The sequence below is a fragment of the Panthera pardus genome, unplaced genomic scaffold (genome assembly GCF_024362965.1).
Source record: "Panthera pardus isolate Hobbes unplaced genomic scaffold, ASM2436296v1 HiC_scaffold_1, whole genome shotgun sequence".
Classification (NCBI taxonomy): domain Eukaryota; kingdom Metazoa; phylum Chordata; class Mammalia; order Carnivora; family Felidae; genus Panthera; species Panthera pardus.
In genome coordinates, this window is record NW_026526654.1 from 83937248 (window position 1) to 83963252 (window position 26005).

Consider the following 26005-nt stretch of genomic DNA (forward strand, 5'->3'; position numbering starts at 1 on the left):
ATAGCTTTCAGGTTTTGCTCGCTAATATATTTCGTCTGTAGGCTTTTTACCGTTCTGCTCTGGAGATTCGTTTAATAACACAACTGAGTCTGTATACCTCAAATAACAATCGAATTCTCTGAAATTATTGGCTGTAATTTGGGGGATTAACTCAAGGCTGTAAATCCGCACTGTAGAAATTCCAGTGCGTTGTTGTTTATGGAGGCATACGTACTAACAACTCTAATAATGGCGATCTTAAATCCGGTTTAGTGATTTCAAACGTAGTGATACACGTATGTAAGCGATGAAGCACGGGAATCTTCCCCTAAAACCAAGAGCACACTGTATGCGCTGTATGTTAGCCAATTTGACAATAAATTATATTTGGAAGAAAGAAAGAAAGAAAGGAAGGAAGGAAGGAAGGAAGGAAGGAAGGAAAGAAAAGAAAGAAAAGAAAGAAAGAAAGAAAGAAACGAAAAGTATGAGCAAATAACCTGATTAGTGAATTCACAAAGAGTCTCTTCTGTTGTGGGCCCTGACTTCTCATTGGCCTTTAACTGGCTTGTCAGACTCACTGAGTAAAACCACACCACCTGCCCAGATATGGAGAAGTATTTATGATCGTTCAAAAGTGAACCCTTGGAAAGAAGGCTACTTGGTATTTTTTTTACTACCTGGTCGTCTTACACTTTGTACAAGCTGCATAAATAGTAGAGTATGAGCCGATTTGAAAATACCTTAGAATCGATACAACGGTCTGTTTCCAGACCAAAGAGCTAGCTGGCCTGCGCTTTTAGTTCCGCAAACCATATGCAGTGACAGTGTGTGGCTTTGGTTTTCCAGCACACGCGTCCACACACGCACACACACACACACACACGCACACACATTATTCTCTTAAATAGCTTCTTTGAAAAGGAGAACCATATACCCTTAGGGCCATTTGCTGTGCAGAATTTTGAGCAGTTTGGAGAAAAAATACTGTTATAAATGATCTCAATATCACTATTAAAAATAATATATATTTTAGAACGTTATTAAGAGTAGGTGTTTTCAGTATGATCTGAATTGTCAGCAATTTATTCACTTCTGGTTTTGAAGAAAAATGATTATAGTCATGTGTTGACCACATTGTTACAAACTACATTTGACTAGCAAATCCACTTCAGGCTGGCTTTTTAGAAGCTGCCTTGAAGTTCTGTTCTTGACCCTCTGTTATTCAACCTTTTAATCAAGGCTTTGCATGGCTACCAAATGCACAAATGTTGCAAACTTGGGAGAATAGCAAGTCTGTGTGACATGTATGATCTTTGATGCCTGCATTTTAAAAGGTATCAGTAGGCCCAAATCAACAAAATTCAAGTTACTAGTGCTCAAAACTATAAACCCTAGGTGGATAGGAGCGGGGAGGGCCTTTTGTGACATAGATTCACGTGGAAAAGATTGAAGGGTTTGGGTGATCACAAACACCTAACCCGGAGCCTGCCACATGACCGAGGCTCATAGGTGTTGATTTCCCCCTCGTGGTTGTTTCAGACAGATGAAGAGAGCAATTCTGATTGTGATAAGTGTCAAGAATGGTGCCAACCCCTTCTTCTGACAATATTCTGGCGAATAATTGAAGCTGAGTATATTTTCTCTGTAAGGCTACATGTCCAATGATTCACTATCCTCATTTCAAGATTAAAGTTTAATAAATGTTCTGTGAGTACTGAGTTATGCTTGTTGTATTAGATGTTAAGCTAAGCTTAACTTGCGGGCTAAGCTAAAGACTTAGAGTAAAACTATAATTGACCTGCTCTTCCTTAAAATAGAGATCACTGGGGCCCCTGGGTGGTTCAGTCAGTTGAGCGTCCAACTCCAGCTCAGGTCATGATCTCACAGCTCGTGAGTTCGAGCCCTGCGTCGGGCTCTGTGCTGACAGCTCGGAACCTGGAGCCTGCTTCGGATTCTGTGTCTCCCTCTCTCTCTGCCCCTCCCCTGCTCATGCTCTGTCTCTCTCTGTCTCTAAATAAACATTAGGAAAAAAAATTTTTTAAAAAGAGGGGGCGGGGGGCGCCTGGGTGGTTCAGTCAGTTGAGCTTCCGACTTTGGCTCAGGTCATGGTCTCGCGATCCGTGAGTTCGAGCCCCGCGTCGGGCTCTGTGCTGACGGCTCAGAGCCTGGAGCCTGCTTCCAGTTCTGTGTCTCCCTCTCTCTCTGCCCTCCCACACTAATGCTCTGTCTCTCTCAAAAATAAATAAAAAGCTTTAAAAAAAATAAAACAAGATAGAAATCACTGATCTGGAATAGGATTGTGACCCTGGAATGTGTCACTTTCCTTAAAATAACGCTCGGTTTCGTTTTTGTAGCTTACGTGTGTTTCATTTGGAAAAGCAAATTCAATCCAGTAAAACTTCAATTTCTGTCCCATTAGAGCTAGTATTATTTCATTAGCACTTGCCTTATGCTGCTGCTGTCCGCACATTGCCCTCCTGATCTCTGAAGTGTGAAGGAGATAGTGAACACATCTCACGGGAGAGGAAACACACTCACAGAAGTTCTGTAATTTCCCTGGTGACATTCGGCTTGTACATGACAGGACCGAGGACTCTAATTCAAGACTGTCATTGAAGCCCGTGTTCCCAACTACTCTTCTCTACTTGGTGCTAGTCATTGTAAGTTAAGTTTAGGAACCGTGTATATTTTTTTAATGTTTATGTATTTTTGAGAGAGGGGGAGACAGAGAATCCCAAGCAGGCTCCAGGCTGTCAGCACAGAGCCCGACGAGGGGCTGGAACTCACACACCGTGAGATCGTGACCTGAGCCAATCAAGAGTCGGACGCTTACCTGACTGAGCCACCCACACGCCCCAGGAACTGTATTTTAAAACATCTTGGGGGTGCCTTTCTTTGTGAACAGTGACTGTATATCACTTTCGCAATGTTAGTTTCTTTGGGAAGCAGTATGTGAACATTCCTACAAGTTGAGAAAAGATCGTCACGCTTTGGTCCCAATTCTTTCTTCCAGGTCAACAACTGTAACATCAGCAATGTATCCCACAACTATGCCAGAGCCGTCCTCTCCCAGCCCTGCAGCACCCTGCAACTCACCGTGCTGCGGGAGAGGCGCTTCGGGAACCGAACACACGGCCACTCTGACGGTAGCTCTCCGCGGGAAGAGGTCTTCCCCGTGGTCCTTCACAAACGGGACTCTGGTGAGCAGCTCGGCATTAAACTCGTGCGAAGGACGGATGAGCCGGGCGTGTTTATTCTCGACCTGTTGGAGGGGGGGCTGGCCGCGCAGGACGGAAGGCTGAGCAGCAGCGACCGAGTGCTTGCCATCAACGGACATGACCTGAAGCACGGGACCCCCGAGCTTGCCGCCCAGATCATTCAGGTACACGCCGGACGGTCATCCCGGTTGTTGGGCCCTGATTACCTTATGTCAGTGTTTGTTTTCATAGCATGAGAATCCAGGGGATATTTGATGCTTCATGGGGAAATCAAGCACGGCTCCCTAAATCCTTCAAAACGCAAAACACACACTAGTTGAACTTCCTTACCGATAGAGTCCTTTCTAGAAAACTATATCCCTGCGAACATGTAGCCTGGCTCTTTATAGAGTGAAGGCTCTACAGCTTCACATGGGTTTCTCATTTGCTCCCTGGGCTCCCCCCAGTCCCAGACACGACAGATGAAGCTGTGCACATTTAACGGGTGAGAAAAGTAAAGCCGGAAGGAGCTGTGATTCCAAGTGTGACTTACGTGCTCTCCGCACTCCCCCTCTGTGCTTCAGGCTCCATACAAATGGGGGGAAAATACTTTTTTTATTAAGAGTAACTCTAATCCAGGGGCATCGGGGTGGCTCGGTCAGTTAAGCATCCGATTTTGGCGCAGGTCGTAATCTCAGGGTTCGTGGGTTTGAGCCCCACGTCGGGCTCTGTGCTGACAGCTCGGAGCCTGGAGCCTGCTTCAGATCCTGTGTCCCCCTCTCTCTCAGCCCCTCCTCGCCTCCCTCCCCCCCGCCTCAAAAATAAATAAACATTAAAAAACAAAAAGAATAACTCATCTCTATAGTGCCCTTTTTTTAAAGGAATTCAAAGCATTTCAAACACATCATCACTTGTGTTCTCACAGTATCTCTGTGAAGTAAGTAAAGATAGTTATTATTAGAGAAAAAACACATTTTCAATAAGAGCATTAAGACCTATAAAGTAGAAAGTCATCCAGAGCAGATCTTCCGGTTCTACAAGCTGCCATAGCATCTGACGATGTGGGTCTCCCCTGCAGTGATAAGGGTGACACAAAAATGTGTTGTTGTTGTTGATTTTTTTTAAGTGAGCACCAGAAAACCCTCTTACATACGGGAAGCCAAGCATTAATATGATCGGGCATCAGGAATTAAAGCGGGTTGATAGTCACTGAGAAATGCGTACAGTACACAGAAGCAAGTGACAATGACAATTTAAGCTCCTGTGTAAGAACACCCAAGTTTCAATCCCATGTAATTTACTCCTTTTCACAAATGTTTGGTTCAGTGTCACGTCAAGAACACACACGCACAGGAACCAAAATACTGCAGTAGGAGGGAGATTTGGGAATGGGTCTTCCGTCACAGACTTGAAGTTTAAAAAAAATTGGATCCCTTAAAATGTCATCCAATCAGAGGCAGCAGTGGTACCTTCCCCTGTGGGTGCCATCCAGCTGGTGCACCGGTGAGCACGAGTTGTCCGGGGGGGGCAGGGGAGGGACTGCTGGCAGGGAGAGGGGAGAAGAAGAAGGTGGTTCACACACTCATGGGGCTTGTTAAAGGAAACAGGAGAATCGCGTGGGCTTTTATGAAGTGAGAAGTCAGGTCCACAAGATGGAAGGAGCTGGGACGACTGTATATTTCCGGCAAATGTCCTAATGCCTAAGTAGGTGGGCCTCACGAAATTTCTAACCAAAACGTGAGAAAAATAGGTGCACGGGTAGAAAAGACATTTGAAATTTTTCCTGGTGACATATGATATCTGGAGTTTTATAATCCACATAGATAGTTGTGTCGTATTTTGTGCCATAATTCTCCTCAAACCGTAGAAAACTGAAGTTACTGAAGTTGTTTCTTTATGAAAAAACTGATAAATCTTACTGTTTTTGATTATGAGACTAGCATGTGCTCCATGTCTAAGAAGGAGACTAATGAAGACAAAATACGGAAAATAAAGAAGGAAGTTAAAATCACATTCAATCTGAAGACCCCAAGATAGCAACATTAATATTTTAGAGAAGATCATTCCAAACATTTTTATGTGTGTGTCCACGGATCAATAGGGACATTTTACATAGATACTTAACCTATGTGCTCATCTTGCAAATTCTGAGTTTGCCACCCTTGATGTCCACAGTAGGTTGTAGACTTCTTACCCTGAAAATAGACTCATCATCACATAGCTGGGTAGTAGGCATGTCCTACTAAAACGTATTTAATCATTCCCATTGAAAGACTTTGACTTTTTTTGTTTTCAAGTTTAAGAGATTTTGCTAAACTTCCCCAATACATACTCCTAGCCACACGGCATGCCACTTATTTGTGAATTATAGGTATTGTCGTTTTGAGATCCTGCATTTTTAAAAATCTTGACTTTAACAGAATTCTTTTGCTGTGTTTGAAACCCTGAGGTATTAGGTGTGCAGTGTATTTAAAAGTAGCCTAAACCTAAATGTTGGTCCATCGTTTAAAGCCTGTATGTCCACTTCCATCACACGCCCAGAGTTGTCTTTCAAGCAGTCAAGAAAGATCAAGGGTTTGTTTCTGTTAGTGGGTTTGCGTTTTCCAGTAAAGGTGAAATACCGATTGTGTTCGGTGGTTGCAAGTGTTACACAGTAAAGAAAACAATTCTGTACGTTGAAATGAAATCACAAAGGGGCTTTTCACTCGTCACACCTGAAGTGTCAGAATCTTAAATATCAGGATTCTAAACATTCTGCTTTGGCATTTTTCCTGTAGATCCAGCCCCCAGACTCTGGCCCCCTGTGAAGTGTTGTTCTTTCGGTTCTTTTGAAGAACTCCTCTGAAACTATTTAGTTTACTGAGATGCTTGAATAAGCAAATGATTTGTAGTAGGGCCTTAAAATTGGTTATCACTCATTTTCCCAATTTAATAACTGAAAATGGAGTGACTTGTTAACATTGCTGACTATAATGATGGGGGAGGGCCCTGCTTTCCACCGCAGCCCCTTGAAAGCAGGCTGTCAGATTTCCCCATGGGAATAATAGTGAACTTGGGAACTTGTGGTCGTGACCAAGAATCAGCATCACATAGCTCAGGCCTGTACGTTTAAAAGCAAAGATAAAAATAGCTTTAACAAATATAATAGATGTGAATCTGTGTTTGAAATACGCATATATAAATATAAATAATGGACCTCTAAATTCAAGGTGATAGTCATGAACCTCTAAAGTAATTGAATGTAACATTTAAATGTATGTGTGTGTGTACGTGTGTGACATATATATCTGTGTGACCTATATGTGTGACACAGTATACGATGTATATAAATACTATAAATACTATGAATAATACAGTATCCAGTGTATGTAAATACTAATCTTGTTTTACGGGACCTTTGTTACTCTTTTCAGAACTGTTTGAGCTGATGTCCTATTTTTGACTCAAAAATGTAGCAAGCAGAGACAAAGCTGTGCATAGTTCCATTGGTTATTACTCTCAAAGTAGCCACCCTGGAATTTATTTCAAAAGTCACCTGCCTTCTGATTCAGTTTTGAATCAGCTCTTCCTTTTCTTTTCTTTTCTTTTCTTTTCTTTTCTTTTCTTTTCTTTTCTTTTCTTTCCTTTCCTTTCCTTTCCTTTCCTTTCCTTTGCGCTCTCCCTCTCAATGCCAAGGCCAATCTTGAAGGGGTTACCCTTCAAGAAATCACGGGGAGATCAGAACATGGGCAGCTTGCCTGCTTTGCCTTGCTTATTTCCTTGGTATTTCCAGGGTCGGGGAGGGCCTGCCCAAGAGGTCTGCATGTGGGCGTTTTAACTGCAGAAGGCTTAAAATACTGGTTCCTGAGACGAATTCCCTTCCTCCCCACCAGCAGGTGCCTGCAGTCACCACTCAGGCGAGGCTCCGGCACAGTAATGATGAGTGTATTGAAAATTACACTGCCTTCAATTTTTTAAATGAGAAGCATCATTAATGACTGGTGGTTGTGTATGTGTGTTTTCTCCAGGCTAGTGGAGAGAGGGTGGATTTAACAATTGCTAGACCAGGGAAATCCCAGCCTGGTAATCCTGTCCGAGACGCAGGAGCTCAGAGTAGCAGCCAGCATCACGCACAGCCGCTGTACCACAACAGACCCAGCTCACATAAGGTGAGGCGTTGTGTTTGTGTGTTTTCATTCACCTCCCCTCAGAGGATCATGGTTGCCATCTGGTAAGCTCTAAATGAGGGCTGTTATTCTGTTGGGAACGGCGAATACAGATGTTTGGGATGTGAAATGTGTGTTTGGCTACCTTGAGAGTCACTCTGTAGTCTCAGGTCCTCAGCCAGTAGGGATGGTTTCTTAGTAAGAAGGTCCTTCTGCCAGGTGACTGATGAGAAGTGTTTGATCTTCTAGAAAAACCTGTATTTGTTTGCTCCTGCTTGAAAGTGGGATCCGTCTTGGTTTGCTCATTTAAATGTAACAGTCTGTTATGTGATTGAAAAAGCATAATGAAGACAATGATTGACAAGTCTATACTTAGCCATTGGGCAGGTTATCTACAACAGAACTGGGTCTGTGAGTATTAAACGTAAATCGTACATTCTGATAGCCACGTGCATAGTACATTTCTTTTTATGTTATAGCTTACAGGAATACTTCCCTAAATCATTTTAAATTCCCATATGTTGAGCTTTGTGCTTCTTCTTTAATATTTCACTGGATTTTTAATACTCCTAGGTCATTTATCTGTGCTGAAGAATTTGGAGACTGTCCCACCTTAGTTGTAGGCATAAAACAGTGGTACTTTACCGCATTCTCAGTTTTATTTACCTCGTTTGATCTTTCATTTGAACCCAGCTTCCAGTAGGCCAGGATTTTTAAAACAATGATGTTTTGCAAACTGTGCGAAATAGCATATAGGAAACTTCCTATAGTTTTTAAGCGGACCAATAAATAAGTTTTTATTGAGTGAAGCAGTTTAATTTTACTTAAGGCGAGTGACCTTGGAAGCTCAGAGTTAGCTTAAAGTGGCTCCTTAATGGAAGTACGACTTGAGAGAGTACCTCTGGAATGTCACAGGCGCCCCAAGAAAGCATCGCTTAAAGGCACGAGTATTTTTGGCCCATCAGGTTTATCTGGTTCTCTGAGCTGAAGTACAGACTTGTCTTTGGTTCAGTTAATACCTATAAGAAATTATAACCACAGACTTGTTCTCATTTCTGAACAGAAAATGAAATGTGTGCAGGAAACCTATAGCTTTGCTCTCACAATGATGGCTATGAAAAGGAGTTACTGTTTCAAATAGGAATTTGAAAAGGAAGTGTTCATATAGCCGATCCTTGCTTTACAAATTATATATATATATATATTTTTTTCCTCTTAACTCTACTAATTCTTATTCTTTAATTTTATGTGGCTGTGTTTTTCATAGTAATGCTGAATTAATTCTTATTCTAGGTCCTCTACAAACCTGATTGGTGGGAACAACCACATGAAATACCTCTTAAGCATTAATTTAACAATTTACTACTAATGCACAGCATTTGTGATGTCAAATCCTGATTTAGAAAAATAAAGGTGTCCTAGGGACACAGACGGAAATTCACCAGAACAACCTGTTCAGAGAATAATTGTTGTGAAAAATTAAAGTGCACACGAGTCTACATAGCTGCTTGAATAAACATTCATGTGGTGCCAAGCCCTTCGCAGTTTCATGAAGCATACCAATATAATCTGGGAAGTTTGCCTAAAATGCATGCATCTCAGCCACAAAGAGGAATAAAACAACCACCTTTAATTGATTAAATATCTGACGGCCGGAACTTCTCACATAAATACACTCAAGGCTGACTTTATCTGGGTTGTCTTCCTAATAAACTGGCTCTTGCCCAGGTTTGAAGATGCTGACATAGATTTCATATGGTAGGATACCGCCATGAGGCATTTACAGGTTTCCCACAAGGTCAAAATTTTCTAGGAATGCTCGGCTGTTACTTCAAGTAGTTCCCTTAATAAAATTTCAAGGGGCGCCTGGGTGGCTCAGTTGGTTGAGCGTCCAACTTCGGCTCAGGTCACGATCTCGCGACTCGTGGGTTCGAGCCCTGCATCGGGCTCTGTGCCGACAGCTCGGAACCTGGAGCCTGCTTCGGATTCGGTGCCTCCCTCTCTGCCCCTCCCCTGCTCATGCTGTCTCTCTCAACAGTGAATAAAGATTTAAAAAAAAAAAAAATTTGAAATTTCAAGAGTGGATTCCAGGACCAGAGAAGAACAGATGGACCCGGAACCCAGGGCTTGATTAACAAATACGCACCTGTCAGCTCTACAGAAACGTTACAGTTCTATAAATATAATTCATACCGTTCTCTCATTGATATTGTTAGTCATGTTAACACTTATCTTATTATTACAATTTCTCCTATAGTTGATAAGTGTTAGGAATCTTTTGAAACATTAGTTTCCATTATTACACTTGATAGTATAGTACCCTTGTAGCGTGGGTGCATATAATCAATATACATGTGCTTGCATCAGTTCAAATCCCGGTGTGGCCACTTACAGCTGTATAATTTGGGGCAAGTTACCTGACCTCTCTAAGGTTGTTCCCTCATCTGTAAAATGGGGCCAACAATAGTATTCATGTTCCAGATCATTGTGAAGATTAAAATAAAATAATGCGTGTAACGCCATTAGCTTTACCCACAGTAAATCTTCAATAGGTGTTGGTTACTATTGCTATTTTAATATTAATGTTGCATACGTACACCTTGTTTTTGATTGAGTTCTAATTCAAAAGAAAAGTCATGTTTTAAATTCTCCCTTTCTTCTAGGAGTGACTCAATCATAAGTAGCAGTAATAAATGTCAGTAAAAATTGCTTTTTCCTGAGAACACAGTTTGCTGGGAATTTATTTCTCTTTATTAACTTTTTCAAAAAATTCAGTTATTTCATATCCTTTTAGCTTTTCATGAAGGTTTTGAACATCAATTTGCACCTGCTTCCTGATTGAGCATTTTCATAATCCTATGAGTAAGAATCAGAAGATAGGTCTGTGGCTTATTTCTGGCAATTAATGAAGCCCACACTTTACTTTTGTACTACTCTACTTTTCCTTCAAAGAATACAGGAGAGAGATGGAAATAAAATTCATTGGCTTGTCTTCAGAATCTTAAAACTCCAACGCATTATTTACTTTTATGGAATTGATCATATCTTGGAGGCCAAGATAATTATACAAATGATGTGTTTATTTTACTTTGACTTCCGTATGTCACAGTCCTGAGTGTTTTCTGTCCCATAAATAGTCGGATGAAAATACAGCAGTCCAAAGTTTGACCTTGTGATCCCCAGTGTTCACTGTAGTGTTTATACCATGAAGAACTGTGTGTTACTTCTATAGCAGGTGATTTTAAAAAAGACTTTATAATTGCCACAGTATTTTTTCCTTTAGTTTACGCTGTCTTTTCTTCAGCTATATATTATTTTATTATCCAGTAAATTTTTCTCGTGTTTTAGGATCTTGCCCAGTGTGTTACATGCCAAGAAAAACACATCACTGTAAAGAAGGAACCCCACGAGTCCCTTGGGATGACAGTAGCTGGAGGCAGAGGAAGTAAGAGTGGCGAACTGCCCATCTTTGTGACCAGTGTGCCACCTCATGGCTGCCTTGCACGTGATGGCCGAATCAAGAGAGGTGAGAGAGGGTCTGAACAGTTACACTACATCTTCTCCCTGAATTCAACACGTGTTTTAAAAAATAACACATATCTATGATATTTTCCATTAAACATGACTTCTTTGAATCCTTTAAAATGTCCCTTCCATATAAAGCCTCTCTTATTATAAGGTTAGAAAATGCCTAATGTGAAGGAAATTTGCTGAAGTTTGATGATGTTTCCATTATTTTCCAACAGTTAACTCAGTTGGATTATTTTATGTTGGAAAAGACCCTCTGAAAGATTGAACACTTCTCACATGATGGCAGATTGGATCCTCTGAAGGCCTGTCTCACTAAAATAACAAATATTGTTTATGTAGTAAAATACCCATGTGGGAGGGGTCTCACAGAAGAGGTGAAGTGGGAGACATTCTTAATAAAAAGACATAGTTTTAGGGATTAATTCATTTATAATTTCACACTCCGTACCCCACCTTTCATCAGTACCATATAATTTATAGAGGTAGGGATGGTGGTGGTAAAAATAGCATTCTTCATACACTTGGTTTGTTCATTTGGGAAAGTGAGTCTTAATAGCTATTTTTCCAAGAATGAAGTTGGATCCCTACCTCACACCATACATGAAAATTAACTTATAGTGGATCTAAAACCTAAAAGTAAGAACTAAGACTTTTTAGAAGAAGACACAAGCATGAATCTTCTTGACCTTGGATTAAGTAATGGATTAGTCAGTGGTTTTCTCAGATAGGACACCAAAACACAAGCAACATAATAAAAATAGATAAACTGGGGGGCGCCCGGTGGCTCAATCGGTTAAACATCCAACTTCGGCTCAGGTCATGACCTCGTGGTTCGTGAATTCAAGCCCCGTGTCAGGCTCTGTGCTGACAGTTCAGAGCCTGGAGCCTGCTTCGGATTCTGTGTCTCCCTCTCTCTCTGGCCCTCCCCCACTCACAGTCTATCTCTCTGTCTCTCAAAAATAAATAAACATAAAAAAAATTTTTGTAAATCCCCCCCCAAAAATAGATAACTGGATTTCATCAAAATTACAAATTTTTATGCTGCCAAGGATGCCGCCAAGAAAGCAAACAGATAGTGAAGGTGAAATGCACAGGATGGAAGAATATATTTGCAAATCATGTATGTGACCACAGACTCCTGTCTGGAGGACATAAAGAACTTTTACAATTCAATAATAAAAAAGACACATAACCCCGTTTTTAAATGAGCAAAGGATCTGAATAGACATTTCTCCAAAGAAGATACACAAACAGCCATAAATCCAATGAAAGGATACTCCATGTCAGTTGACGTTAGGAAAATGCACATCAAAACCACTCCCTACCCAGTAGGATGAATAGAATAAAAAAGACAGTAACAAATATTGGCAAAGATGTGGAGAAATTGAAACTCTCAGACGTTGCCAGTGGGAATGTTTTGGAAAACAGTTTAGCAGCTCCTCAAAGTTAAAAACAGGGGTACCTCCTGACCCAGCAGTTCCATTCCTGGAGAGATGAAAACATACGTTCCCCCACAGAAATTTGTACATAAAGGTTCATGGCAGGATTTTTCATAATGGTCAAAAACTAGAAACACCCAAGTGAACACCAGCTGATGGATGGATCAACAGAATGTGGTACATCCATTGCAATGGATGTTATTTGGCCATAAAAAGGAATGTAGTATTGACACAAGCTCCTATATGGATGAACCTTGAAAACGTTACGCTAAGTGAAAGAAGCCAGTCACAAAAGACTACGTGTGGTTGCATTTATAGGAAATTTCCAGAACAGGCAAATCTATAGAGACACAAAATAGATTAGTGGTTGCTCAGAACTGGAGAGGGAAATGATTGCTCATGAATACAGGGTTCTCAGGGGAGGGGTCCAAAAATAATGTGTGCTGGTTACACAACAATGTGATTATGCTAAGAACCATAAAATTGCGTACTTGAAAATGAGTGAAATGAGTGGTATGTGAATTACACGTTAATAAGGCTGCTATTGTTTTTTAAAAAATGTTATTTGCCCAATTATGGAATTTGAGGTAATTTTATTTCCTTCTGTTTATTTCATGTTTTCTAAGTTTTCTACAGTAAGAATGTTTGCTTCAATAATCTGAAAAATAAATGATGAATTGGGAAAGGAGGATTTTCCATAGGCTTTCTTGGTACCTACAAAACTAATCTTTTCCTTCCTAACCTTTTTATGTAATCCTCATTACCCTTTTTTTATTATATTATGGCAAGGCAACAGACACTTTTTTTTTTTATTCCTCAAGCAAGAGAAGATGTTCAAATCACAAGTTTCGTTTCTTTGTGTAGGCCCAAAGATATCTTCTCTTTACGTATTCTGATATGAGCACACTAAACAAACGTTGTAGGGCTATCTTTATGTATAAAACAGTGTAACTGTAAAATAGAATATATTAAAAATTCATTTCTAAGAGCAAAGGATCAAATAATTTTCTAATAGAAAAGAACTATAGAAGTCACTAAAGCTCAAAGAAGAGAAATAAATGTGCCCAGGGCCTGTACCTGGCAAAACTAAGTCTAATGATTTGGACCTCCAGTTGAATCACAGTGCCTCGAGCCACACCTTTTCCTACGTATTATGACACTATCTTAAAGTTTTGCGTTGTTCTGGAATGTTCTCCATGAATTGGATTTTTCTTCAGGATCATAAAAATTACAGAGAAGTAAGAAAATGGTCTTTTACCTCATGTGAGTTATTGGAACCACCCTTTGTTGATTAATTTACAAATAACAGGATGTACAGGAAGATAGTCACTCACTGGCTTGTCTCATTTTTCTTGTTTCTTCATTTGAACAGGCGATATATTGCTGAATATCAACGGCATTGATCTGACCAATCTAAGTCACAGTGAGGCTGTGGCCATGCTGAAAGCCAGTGCCGCGTCCTCTGCTGTTGTCCTGAAAGCGCTTGAGGTCCAGGTTGTTGAGGAGGCAACCCAGACCACGGAAGAGCAGCTGAGCACCTTCAGCGAGAATGAGTATGACGCCAATTGGTCCCCGTCATGGGTCATGTGGCTTGGGCTTCCAAGGTACTGACCGCTTTTGACCCTTGCGGAGTAATCATACTTACGGCCACTGTCAGTGTGTAACACCATAAATTCACTCATCCAGGGAACGAAAAGGTTTTAGTCCGATTTGCAATAGCAAATCAAGTTACAACAGAAAATGGTAATTTTTCTCAGGTTATTATATTCTAAGAGGTAAATTTAATAATAAGAACTAGGCTAAAAAGACTTAATGTATCTATTTATAAAAATAATAGGTGCATCTGGGAGGCTCAGTTGGTTATGGGTCTGACTCTTGGTTTCGGCTCAGGTCATGATCTCATGGTTCGTGAGTTTGAGCCGTGCCTTGGGCTCTGTGCTGACAACTCAGAGCCTGGAGCCTGCTTGGGATTCTGTGTATTCCCTCTCTCTCTGCCCCTCCCCCTTGTCCTCTGTCTCTTTCTTTTTCAAAAATAAATAAACATAAATACATACATACATACATACATACAAATAAAAATGAATAGGGGCACCTGGGTGGCTCAGTTGGCTGAGTGTCTGACTCTTGATGTCAGCCCAGGTCATGATCTCGTGCTTCATGGGATCAAGCCCCATGTCAGGCTGTGCACGGACAGCATGGAGCCTGCTTGGGATTCTCTCTCTCCCTCTCTCTGCCTCTCCCCTGCTTATGCACACGCTCTCCCTCTTTCTCTTTCTTCCTCTCAAAGTAAATAAAAATTTTTTAAAAAAATGAATAAAGCCATCTGTCCATTCCTACTAAGGTTCGTAAGTGGACCAGCCATGAGATTTGGATGTTCAGCCTCTTGCTTTAGAAAAGCGGTCATTTCCCACCATGCATTCTGATACATGCTTAGACTTCGTGTGCATTTTTCACCAGAAAAACCAGGTCAAAGTGTGGGGCCTTTCCCTATTCCAGAAGCTTTTCTGAAATCCCTCTCTTAATCCTTTTAGCTCCCTAAAAAGGCCAGGTGTAGAACTCCGTTTTTGCTGGACGTGAGAGTCTTTAAGCCACACTGTTGGGGTTCAAGAGTAGGCGTGCCTCGCCACCTCAGTGAAGAGTTCGCTGCTTCCTGATTGTCGCCATCAGGGCATGCTGCAGGGGGTCCGTGTCTGGTCACGAAAGCATTTGCAGCCCCCTGATGATGCTCGTTTAATTGGGTACTGAGATAGGGAGAATGCGTATTACTGTCTTTGTTTCCAGATCACTTTAGATTCCTAATATATAGAAGAATCCCAAAACTGAACTGTGATGACATATTTGGACTCTGAGCCAAGTATGAAAATGACTGCTTTTTTACAATAAAAATAAACAATAAGAACGCCAGTTTCTGAGCCATTAGCACCGTGTGGATTTAATTTTTAATAACTAGCATTTGTATAGTGCTGTATGATTTATTTAAAAAAAAAGTACTTTCACGTGACACCAGAAAGCACAAGGATGGTTGGAATTCATCGGTAATCTAACTTCCCGACTTGTCCTCTTGGTTGAAAAAGACTAAAAAGGCCTACAACCAATAGAATTCACGTCTCAGGGGCCTGTAGGGGTCAGTTGGAATGGTTGCCGAAGACACGCTGTCTAAATTGTGAGGTTTCAGCTCGCTTATCTTGCTAAATACTCAGCCCTGTCACTTTGGACCTAGCAAGTCGGGAAGGCCCCTTCACGCACCAGTGGGTGAGCAGGTGTCTTCTCCTGCTGTGCGGTGGCCGAGCTGGTCCACACCACTGCGGGTGGACAGGCGGAGACCCGCACTGCGCCGGAGAGCCACTCGCACTGCCCTGGTGCTCCTCTCCGTTTTCCTTACCTGCTTCCCCGGCCTAGTTCTGGGGTCCGCACTTCCCCCGTTGTGTTCCGAGCATCTTCCCGGGTACCACGAAGAGTAATGGAAATTTCGGGTGAAAAATACGCAGCACGGTAAAGTCTGTTTTGGGGTCCACCTGTATCAAAAGAGTTATCTGTCAGGAGGAGGTCACTATTCTGCAGAGTCTTGGGGGGTCTCTGTTGTGCGCAAACCTGTACTCCCAAGCACGTGGCAGAAAGGCCACTACTCTGGGTGCGGGCGGCCCCTTTAAGCACTCTGCTTCTGACAAGGGAGGCTCCCCCACTGCAATGTGCTAGGAGTGCCCCGGACATCTGCACACCAGACAGAACGATTTGTTTTGTGTTGTCATCATTTTTTTGCAGGAGATTCGGAATAATGAAAGTGACCTACGTTCCCCTTAGGCTACCAGGCCATTGCATGGGGACCCTGCTGTATCTTAGAAGCCTTTTTAAAAGCCCTTTCTTATTGGTGAGCTAAGAAACTAGACCAGATTAAAAGTTCTGGCATTTCATAGATCACATGCAGAATCGGCTTTATTAAGAACTGTTTTTAATAGATTAAAAACAGGAAGCCTTGCCTTAGAGGACTTTATATTCAATTTTATCTAAAAAGGAAAGATACTTTTTTTTTGTTTGTTTAATTTTTTTTTAACGTTCATTTATTTCTGAGAGGGAGCGAGAGACAGAGTGTGAGCGGGGGAGGGACAGAGAGCGAGAGGGAGACACAGAATCCGAAGCAGGCCCCTGGTTCTGAGCCCGATGCGGGACTCAAACTCAAACCGGGAGATCGTGACCTGAGCTGAAGTCAGACGCTTTACCGACTGAGCTGCCCAGGCGCCCCAAGATATTTGTTTCTTAAAGAGAGATTTTTTTTCTGTGTCATTTAGGTGGAGTTTTTTTCTACTTTTACGTTTTTATTCACTGCTTATTCCCAGATCCATAGAACTCTGAAGTGCCCTATCCTCCAGACAGACGGTCTGGAGCATCTCAGGGTCCCTGGTTTAAAAAAAAAAAAAAAAAAAGGTGGGGGCTGGCGGGAGATGGTTTTTGTTGTTTTTTTTCCCTATTTTGAGTTCCCTATTTTTTCAGAGCCTCCCTTAAAATGCATCTTAAGTGAAGGAGGAAAGAACAACAAATAACTCTTCACATACATTAAAAAGAACGTTTTCTGTCTTTTTGGGGAACTCACACAATGCTCACTTCTTTCATTTGAGTGCCGAGATCAGGGGTACCAGACCGCTTCTGTACCACTTTTTTGTAGACACAGATTGTGTGGGTACAAATGGATGTCAGCACCGAGGACGTTGTTGACAGTGCAGTGAGCAAATACAGGCACAGAACCATTTTACACAAATGTCTACGGTGCCACTTGGAACCAGGTGTGTTTGTGCGTGCACGCCTGCGTGCTTGTGTGTGGGGGCAGGTCTGGTATCTTCACCTGGGAAAAGAAGACCGAGAAAAGTGGGAGAAACTCCAGTCCACCTAGGACTCGCTAGAAAACGGGTTGTCGGCATAACGTATCCGGAAGGAAATAAAGCAGCCCGTCTTACTTCCCAGGCAGTGACAGCATAACATGCTGTGGAGTTAGTTGCTGCAGAGGTGAGCAGGGCATAAAAGCCTCCACGTTAATTTTTTCCTGATCTTTCTGTTTATTACAGCGCCCTTCACAGCTGCCATGACATAGTTTTACGAAGAAGCTACTTGGGAAGCTGGGGCTTTAGTATCGTTGGTGGCTATGAAGAGAACCACACCAACCAGCCTTTCTTCATTAAAACCATTGTCTTGGGAACCCCTGCTTATTATGATGGAAGATTAAAGTGAGTCTTCATTATGTCTGATCATGTGATTCCGCTTTACTGAGATGGGCGCCATCGTGACCAGGGGTCAACTCCCAACCCAGCCCGTGGGCTGTTGTCGTAAATAAAGTTTTAGCGGGACGTGGCTGCGTTCGCGGGTTCGCGCGTCCTCCGTGGTTGCCCCTGAGCCACGGTGGCGGCGATGAGTCACTGGGACAGAGACCGTGTGGTTCGCAAAGACTAAGATATTTGTTTACTAACTGGCCCTTTACGGCAACCGTTGGCCAGACCAGATCTAGACTGAAGCGTCGCTTTACCGTCTTGCCTCCGATAGCTCTGTGATGCGAATCTAATGACAGGAGCCAAACCTGAGTCATCTGATGAGACACACTGTGGTAGGACAGCTAGCAATGAACAGTCATTCCACACATTGCCCCTTAGGTCCAGTCCTGTCATTAGATGACTCTGTTTTTCTCCACAGCACTTATGTCCACCTAACATTATATTTATGCAAGCTCCGTGAGGGGGGGTGGGAGGGACTCGGTTGCCTCTATCGTTATATTCCTGGCCGCGACAACAGTGCCTCGTGTATACAGTAGGGTCTCGGTAAATATTTGACGAATGAATGTACGATAGCTTACCGTGTGCCAGGCACAGTGCTGAGTGCTTGCGATGGTATTATGGAACCTTCTGAACAGCCCCGGGAGGTCAGTGTTGTTGTTGCTATTTCCGTTTGATACACGAGATAACTTAAGCGCTGGAAGGAGAAAGAAACTTGCCCACAGTCAAGCAGCTGGAAACGGTTGACTGCGGTTCGCGCCCAGGACCGTGTCTCCAGGGCCTTGGCTGGGAACCCTCTGGAAGTCCTCAGCCGGCCTCGCGCAGCCTCTTCCCTTTTTCAAAGCTCAGGTGCTGGGAGAAGAAGGAGGGGTTACGTCAAGAGATCCTACGGACTGAGAGGAGACGGGTAACGAAGCTCGTCGTGCTTAGTTTTTGAGGGGAGGGCGGGCTCTTAAAAAGTAAGTGGTGACATACTAGACAGGGTGTGCACACATGGCTCACAGAGAGAAAGTGCCATTCACGTGATCTGGCGAAAAGTTGTCAGGATCAGGATGCTCTTGATCAGGCTTGTGTTGACAGAGATGGGGGGAACATCCGTATTTTAGGCGGAAGGAGGAGGGGCAACGTGAATTGACCATCCTCTTCGCTAGGTGACTCCACCAGTCTGGGTCTCAGAAGTGTACTTTCCACCTGCTACTGAGGTAGCTAACAATAAGCTGGCCTGTTGGTGCTACAGACTAAAGAGGGAAAATCATAAGGGATACAGAGGCCTTCGGATTTGTCGTCCATTTGTGATGACCCTGTCAGAGGACAGTAAGCATCGGCAGCTGGCGGCAGCTGACAGAAAAGGAGGTGTCCGTCTTACTCTCGACGCGATTGAACCCTGGGACGTATGCACTCTAAGAATGAGGAAAGAGGACAGTTAAAATAACAAGCCATCCCCTCGGGTGCATTAGTTAGTATTTCTTAACGGGGCAGCACGTTTATTCTCCGAATTACATTTTGCTTAAGCTTAGGCGAAAATTACTCTGCTCGTCCTCAAAGCCACCCAGCGGCTACGGGAGCGGTGGGCGTACAAGTGTCCTTGATTGGCAGGGGCAGGCCAATCTAGGCTGAAAAACGGCCCCGGGTGTTTTGCAAGGTAGATCACATGCGCTCACCGTTGACAGCGAATGGCTACGCGAAGCTGTGAATTTCACGCTTAAGAAATCTCAGGCTAACGTTTTCTGATCCCATGAAAATAGTTAACGGTCCATTTCTGTTTCTCTTTGCCCAGATGTGGAGATATGATCGTGGCGGTCAACGGCCTGTCGACTGTGGGCATGAGCCATTCTGCGCTAGTTCCCATGTTGAAGGAGCAGAGGAACAAAGTCACTCTGACAGTTATCTGCTGGCCTGGCAGCCTGGTGTAGGTTCCGAAATCGGTTTCGAGTCAGGCCCCTTCCTTGTTTGGGCTTTGCTCACTAGCCCTTGTAACAAGTTCCTGTGCTTAGAATTCAGACCCTCCGTCGTCAGAATGTGACCTAACATGACCGATGAAGTCTTCCCAAACTGTGACCCGGCCAGCTGCATCGGAGGACTGGTGGTAGTTCCTTGGGTCCACGCGCCCCAAGACTGGGATCAGGGAAGCCAGTGGCAGTAGCATTTGCTGCGCTGTCGCCACGGTGCCACGAACGGATCCCTGGGGATGGTACCCCTCCCCCATTTTTTTCCCTTCGGTGCCAACATTTCAAAACTTCCTACCGTTTATAAAGTGATTTTTCTGACGTATGTTACTTCTACTTTAATCTCCTAGTACTCATAGATGATGAAGACAGAAGTCTGACGCTACTAAAGAGCTTTCTCCAAAATAATGTACCAATAGTTAGAATGCTAGATAATAAAAGATCACGTTTTCCAGGGACACAGGAGGTTGGGAGGTTAATTACAGTTCCGTGCCGGAGACGGTAAAAGCAGCACTTACTTAAAGAAGTGCAAAGGCATTCGAGATTCATCTCCAAAGGAACGGTTTGTTACGCAGGAAAATTTTGGAGCGTGTTTTGCTAAAACTCATTTTCTAGCGTTTGTATTGTCCTTGTCAGCAGTCTTGACTGGACATGCTTTCTGTGATTGATGCAGTTAAAGTAGATAAAGATAAAACCGTATTGCTATTCAATACGCATTCACATATATCACAACTCAGTGTAGAAGGTACCCTAGCTTTATTTCATTCTGAGACGAGCCTTGAGTGTTTTAGAAACCCTTATTTTTTTCCCCCCATTATTTCTCGTGAACTTAACCATTTCAAGAAAAAGCCTGAAAAGTCCTGGATTTTTATCAAAAATAGTAGGTTTTAGATGCTTATTATCTTTCAGTCCGTCCTTGATCACTAGGCTATCTCTTGTTTTTCCTAAATGTTTCTGAAAACTACGACCAGCCCGTTTTGTTCGTCCTTCACTCCACGTGGTTGTCCTTTGGAAGAACCCATAGAGAAGCGAGTAAGATAAGAAATATCTTTACCTTGCTAATATTATGCATACTTGAAAAAAGTTTCACTTAGGAACCTAGTTCAGAATCTGAGCTCATTTACAAGTGACCTCCGTAATAAATGGTATTGTTTATCAGAGAATGTATTTCGAAAATACTACAGTATATTATGAGCATGACCACTTGATCTTCAAGCTAGCAGTTGCATTGCTAGGGCTTTATTGTGGCTGTAGCATGTCCCTGGTTATTCCTGGTAGCTTTTTAGTGATTTTTTTAAGCCGATCTCTTTTGGATAAATAAGAAAAGGCAACAATAATTGCTACCGATTTGTTCAACCCCTTAGCTACACTGTGTATGGTCAACATATAACCAAGATACAGTGGAATGCTCCATACAGTATATTACTGTTATGTGATGATTGGCTTTTGAAGCAATTTGGTATTGACGTGCTTTGATATTCTAATCGACATGGAACAGGTCTGTTTGTTGGGTTTGTTTTTCCTGCTCCCCAGATAGAATTTTATATCCTACTTGGCTATTTTTTTAAACATTTTGTAAGAATGCATCATTTCTTGGGGAGCGACCATCCATCAACAAATATCCTAATGGCTACTTTGTTATACATAAAATACTTACCTTGAACCTGGGGGGTATGATGAGTATTTTGGAAGAAGGCACTTTTTTTCAACGTTATTTTTATCACGGAAATCTCGGCCTCGGCTGAAGCCAATTTGGTTTGATTACAAAACACGATGGCTTTTGGTCAGAATGACATTTGGTGATGGAAACTTGTTCGTAATTTATTGTTACTGTTGAGATATTTGAATTTTCTCATTTTAAGCGTAAATAGTTCAAATATTTTGATTTGTTCTGTGCCTTCAGTTTAAATTATTTCAGGATTTCTCAAACGTGTTTAAATAATGGTGTGATAATCATCCAGGATGGAAATAAAAGTCATCCTTTCCATGACAGTGACATCGTCTCTTTTCTGGAGCAGCAGATAGTGACTCCGTATGGCGTCCCTTGTATGTGTTCACGGCACCCCTGTTGCCGTCACCGCGCCCCGAGCTCCGAACCTCAGAGTTACGAGTCCACCTTCTGATTCTTACTCCTGTAGGCACAACACGTTGATTGATCCCTGCTGATCGTTGGACATTTTGCCCACACGGTATCTCCAGATCTGTGTTGCCCAGTACGTGCGGCTACTGAATCCCTGAACAGCGACTGGGCCACGTATCAAAATGATAAACCTTGGATACACAGGCTGATAGAAAATACAGTATTTTTTTTAACTTTTATTGTTGGTGGGTTGCCTGCCCATCTTTTTCTATGCATTTTTTCCGGTCTTATTGAGAAAGAACATACATCTCTGTGTACGTTGAAGGCATACGGCATGATGGTTTGGGTTTACATACACTGTGAGGGGGTCACCGCAAGAGGTTCAGCTAACCTCCGTCTTCTCTCACCGACACCGTAAAAAGAAAAGACAGAAATTTCCCCTCGGGATGAGAACTCTCAGGATCTACTTTCTTGACCGTTTTCTTGTATATCACACAGCAGCGTTAGCTGTAGTTGTCGTGGTGCACATAACGTCCCTGGGACTTTTTTTAAATGTTTATTTTTGAGAGAGAGACAGAGAGAGGGAGACACGGAATCTGAAGCAGACTCTGAGCTGTCAGCACAGAGCCCGGCGTGGGGCTCGAGCTCGCGAGCCTCGAGATCATGACCTGAGCCTAAGTGACACACGTCACCGCTAAACCCACTGAGCCACCCAAGCACCCCTTAGGACTTCTTTATCTCGTAACTGGAAGTTTGTACCTTTCGACTGCCTTCCTCCAAGTCCCCCTCCCCTTACCCTAAAATATCTTACTAAAATTGATTTCACCAGTTTATTTTTGCTTTTTTGAAATGTATTTGGAGAGAGAGCATGAGCATGTGCAAACACAAGCAGGGGAGGGGCAGAGAGGGGGGGGAGAGAATCCCGAGCCGACTCCACACCGTCAGCACAGAGTCCCACACGGGGCTCGATCCCAGGAACCCTGAGATCATGATCTGAGCTGAGATCCAGAGTTGGACGCTCACCCGACTGATCCACCCAGGCGCCCCTTTTTACTTTGCTTTAACGTGGTTATCAGAAAATTGGAGATTACTACGTGGCTGTGCCTGTCGCCTCCATCACAGCACTTCCCGGACCAGGCGGGCCTGACCTGCTTCCCGGCCTTCCGAGGGCTTTGCTCATTACCTGCATTAAAGAAGAAAAAATTGTAATCAAAGAAAACTGCTCCCGATTTCCCGGTAAATTAAGTTCAGATCAAGGGCCGTGCGGTCTGACCCCTAATCAGGTTTTCTGGATGGCTCTGTGGTCCCATTTACCCTCTGTGGCTCCGGCGGGCTCCCCACGCCCCCAGGTCCTGCTTCCGAGGGCTCCCTATTGCAGCCCTGTGATGCGATCCCTTGTGTGCGTGGCCGCAGTGTCCCATGTCGGGTGTCCCCTGTCGGGAGGCGTCGCTTGGATGCTGCCATCTCTAGCTTTCTCTGGCTCCTCCTCCCCGCTTTCAAGAGAATTGCCCTCCTCGTGAGGGTGCATCTCAGCAGGCCTCCGTATTTGCTTCTGTTGTGGCTCTGCCCTAACCACCCTCACAGTTGCAAGAGCCACCTTGCGGTTCTGAGTGCGCCCACACCCTGGGTCTGCAGCCCCCGCTGTCTGGGGACTGAGGGCCCCTAACGTCGCTTCTGCAACACGGGACATCCGTTTTCTCGTGCGCTTCCCTACCCCCTGCTCTCTCCGGTCTGAACTCTTACCGGTAGCTGTTGTTCTAAACCCTAATTTTGGCCACTGCCCTGGTTAGGGATCTGCAGGGAAAGGTCACAGCAGCTTGGCGGGGCAGGAAAGCCCCTTCCCGCCCCGCCCCCTGCCCGCCGCTCACCTCGCTTCCCCGACTCCTTGCCTCCTTTATACACCATCACCACCACGCCAGTGCCTCCGCAGGCTGACCTGGCTCTCGTGGCATCACCTCCTTGTGGGAAATCCTTACCAACCTCCAGGGGCAGTCACTTTTTGCTCTTCTGAAAGGTTTTGTTAAATTATACTTTCGTGGCCACGGATATGTGCGAGGAAGAAGAAAAACTGGCCAGGTAGGTGCTCGATTACCCCTGCCTGTAGCAACCTTTAAAATTAGACACTAGAAATCAGAGATTCTATACCTTCAGGAGAGCCCAGGGTTCTCTAGACGGAGCATGTAGGCCTCGTGTCCTTTCTCTGTCCCAGGATCCCTTCCAGGACGCCACACGACATCTAGTTATGCCTCCTGGGGCTCCCCCCGGCTGTGCCGTTTTCTCAGACTTTCCTTGCTCCTGAGGATCTGGACGGTGTCACGCACCCGCCAGGGACACTGTAAGACGCCCCCCATTGGAACGTGCCTGCTTCGCTTTCTCGTGATTAGACGGGGGCTGTGCGTCTGCGGGAGGAAGATGGCCAAGGTCAAGGGCCATTCTCTCATGGCCTAGCGACGCTGCATACTGTCAGCGTGACTTGTGGCTGTTGGTGTTGACCTTGCCCACCTGGCCTAAGAGCAGTGTTCGTCAGGTTCTTCTCCAGGAAAGTTGCTTGCCCTTCTGTCTATACCGCAGTCGTTGGACAGAAGTCACTATGCACGGCCCACATTTAAGGTGTGGGGAATTCCATCCTCCGATTATTTTTGAGCTGGTCGGGGAAATGAGGGGTCTCTGTGCTGCTTAGGGAGGCCACCTGGGTGGGAAGAAGGGAATGTTGAAGATCGAGAAGGGTTGTTCCCTCAGGATACTGCGCGATATGAGCAGACTTTCAAACAGCGGGGGGCCGCGCGCTCCAAACGAGCCGGCGCACTTCCTCGCGGAAAGACAACGCGGTCTGCAAATTCTGTTCGCTCTTGCTTCCGAACCGGGTTTCCGGTCCCTTGTACAGGAAAGCGGGCCGTTGCTTTAGGACTCCTCAAATGGTTGAAGCCTGCGATAAGCGGCTGATTTAAATCTGAAGTCAACAAACCTGACTTTCAGCTCCTAACGGTACTTGGCTCGTGCATCACGCCCGAACCGCCACCACCCGTGTTTCAGGACAGCAGAGTCCCATCGATTCCGACGGAACCAGTTGGGAATGTGAAAGCTCCGAGCTGCAGTGAACGTGGCACTTTCTATAAAGACTAAGCGTCTTGCATCAACATTTAAAAAGGGCAAGTGGGGTAGCCCCGCTGCATGCTGGGGTGTACTCTTTCCGAGTTGCCTTAAGCATTTGCAGAACGCCCGTGCACGTCCCAGGGCCCGACGGGGCTCTCTCCCGTGCAGCCATCGACACGAGAATTCACCCAGCACCTACCATGTGCATGACGCACAGACGGGCTCCGGATCACTTCTTTGCAACACCGGGTTGCACCTTTTCGTCCTTCGGGCCTCCCTCCGTTTACCCGTCTTTGGCGATAAGACCGCGCAGGTAGGTCGCACAGCAGAGGGAACTCCTACCCAGGCCCAGGCGAACGAGTCACGAAGTGAGCGCCTGTTCTCTTAAGTCTCTCTTCTCGGCCTGCGGAAGGAAAGGTTTCAACGCCCCGGGGGGGCCTTGCTGGAAAGCTCTTGCCATGGCACAGCGCAAATCTCCGTTCAACTAGGCGAGCAGTTGATTTCTCTGGCCACGCAAAAGCTCTTTAGAAGTAAAGTTGGACATGTGAACCCAGCGCCCACCGGCTGCGAAACGCCCAAGGATAGAAATGGTAAAATGTAAGATCACGGGAGTAAAAGACGAGCCCTTTCTAGCACCTCCCCGCCCGCGGCAGAGGGCAGGCCTCCAGCCAGGGGAAGGGTGGCGGCGTGCGGGGTGCTGCAGGATTTCCATCTGCGCTCCGGTGACTCCCCTGCACATGATGCTTTGAGGCGGGGCTGTTTTGCAAACTTCTCCGGGGCCTCACCTTGTTCCTCAAAAGTCTGCAGTTTTAAGGGTGAATCCAGTAGCAACCCCTCCTTGAATCGCCCAAAAAGCGATCACCGGTTCGAGAGGTCAGGTGAGAAATGTCTATCGCTGAGGCTGCCATGTAGAGACGCGACAGCTGTCCGGTCGGTGTCGGGGTTCTGAGAGTGGAGGCAGCTGTCAAAAATAAAGGACGTCCGGGGGCGCCCTGGGGGGCTCGGTCGGTTCATGATTTCGGCTCGGGTCATGAGTCAGTTCACGAGCTGGGAGATCGTGACCTCCGCTGGGCTCTGTGCTGACGGTCAGGAGGCTGCTTGGGATTCTCTCTCTTCCTCTCTCTCTCTCTGCCCCTCCCCTGCTCGCACTCTCTCTGTCTCTGTCTCTCTCTCTCTCTCTCTCTCAAAATAAATAAACATAAAAAAAAAAAAAGGAAAGAGAGAAAATCTTGTCTTACCCACAACGCTGCCAGAACGTCTCCGATCATGGGATGGGTTGAGTCACAACCCGGGACGGCGACCCTCCCACCGCCAGACCTCCCAGGGAAGGGCACCCCAGA

At 44.5% G+C, this 26005-nt stretch overlaps 1 protein-coding gene across 2 annotated transcripts in view; it reads left to right on the forward strand.

Moving 5' to 3' along the window:
- The window catches only part of LNX2 (ligand of numb-protein X 2), a 36401-nt gene extending 14917 nt beyond the window's left edge, over nt 1–21484 (forward strand). Inside the window, exons 4-9 of one of the 2 annotated variants that reach the window (XM_019447895.2) lie at nt 2993–3361; nt 7184–7324; nt 10670–10847; nt 13664–13895; nt 17349–17507; nt 19324–21484. In XM_019447895.2, the coding sequence (XP_019303440.2) occupies nt 2993–3361; nt 7184–7324; nt 10670–10847; nt 13664–13895; nt 17349–17507; nt 19324–19459 (1215 nt within the window). In that variant the 3' untranslated portion in view covers nt 19460–21484. The remainder of the gene's footprint in view (nt 1–2992; nt 3362–7183; nt 7325–10669; nt 10848–13663; nt 13896–17348; nt 17508–19323) is intronic. The other variant, XM_019447896.2, reaches the window with a different exon arrangement.
- The last annotated feature ends 4521 nt before the right edge of the window (nt 21485–26005 follow it).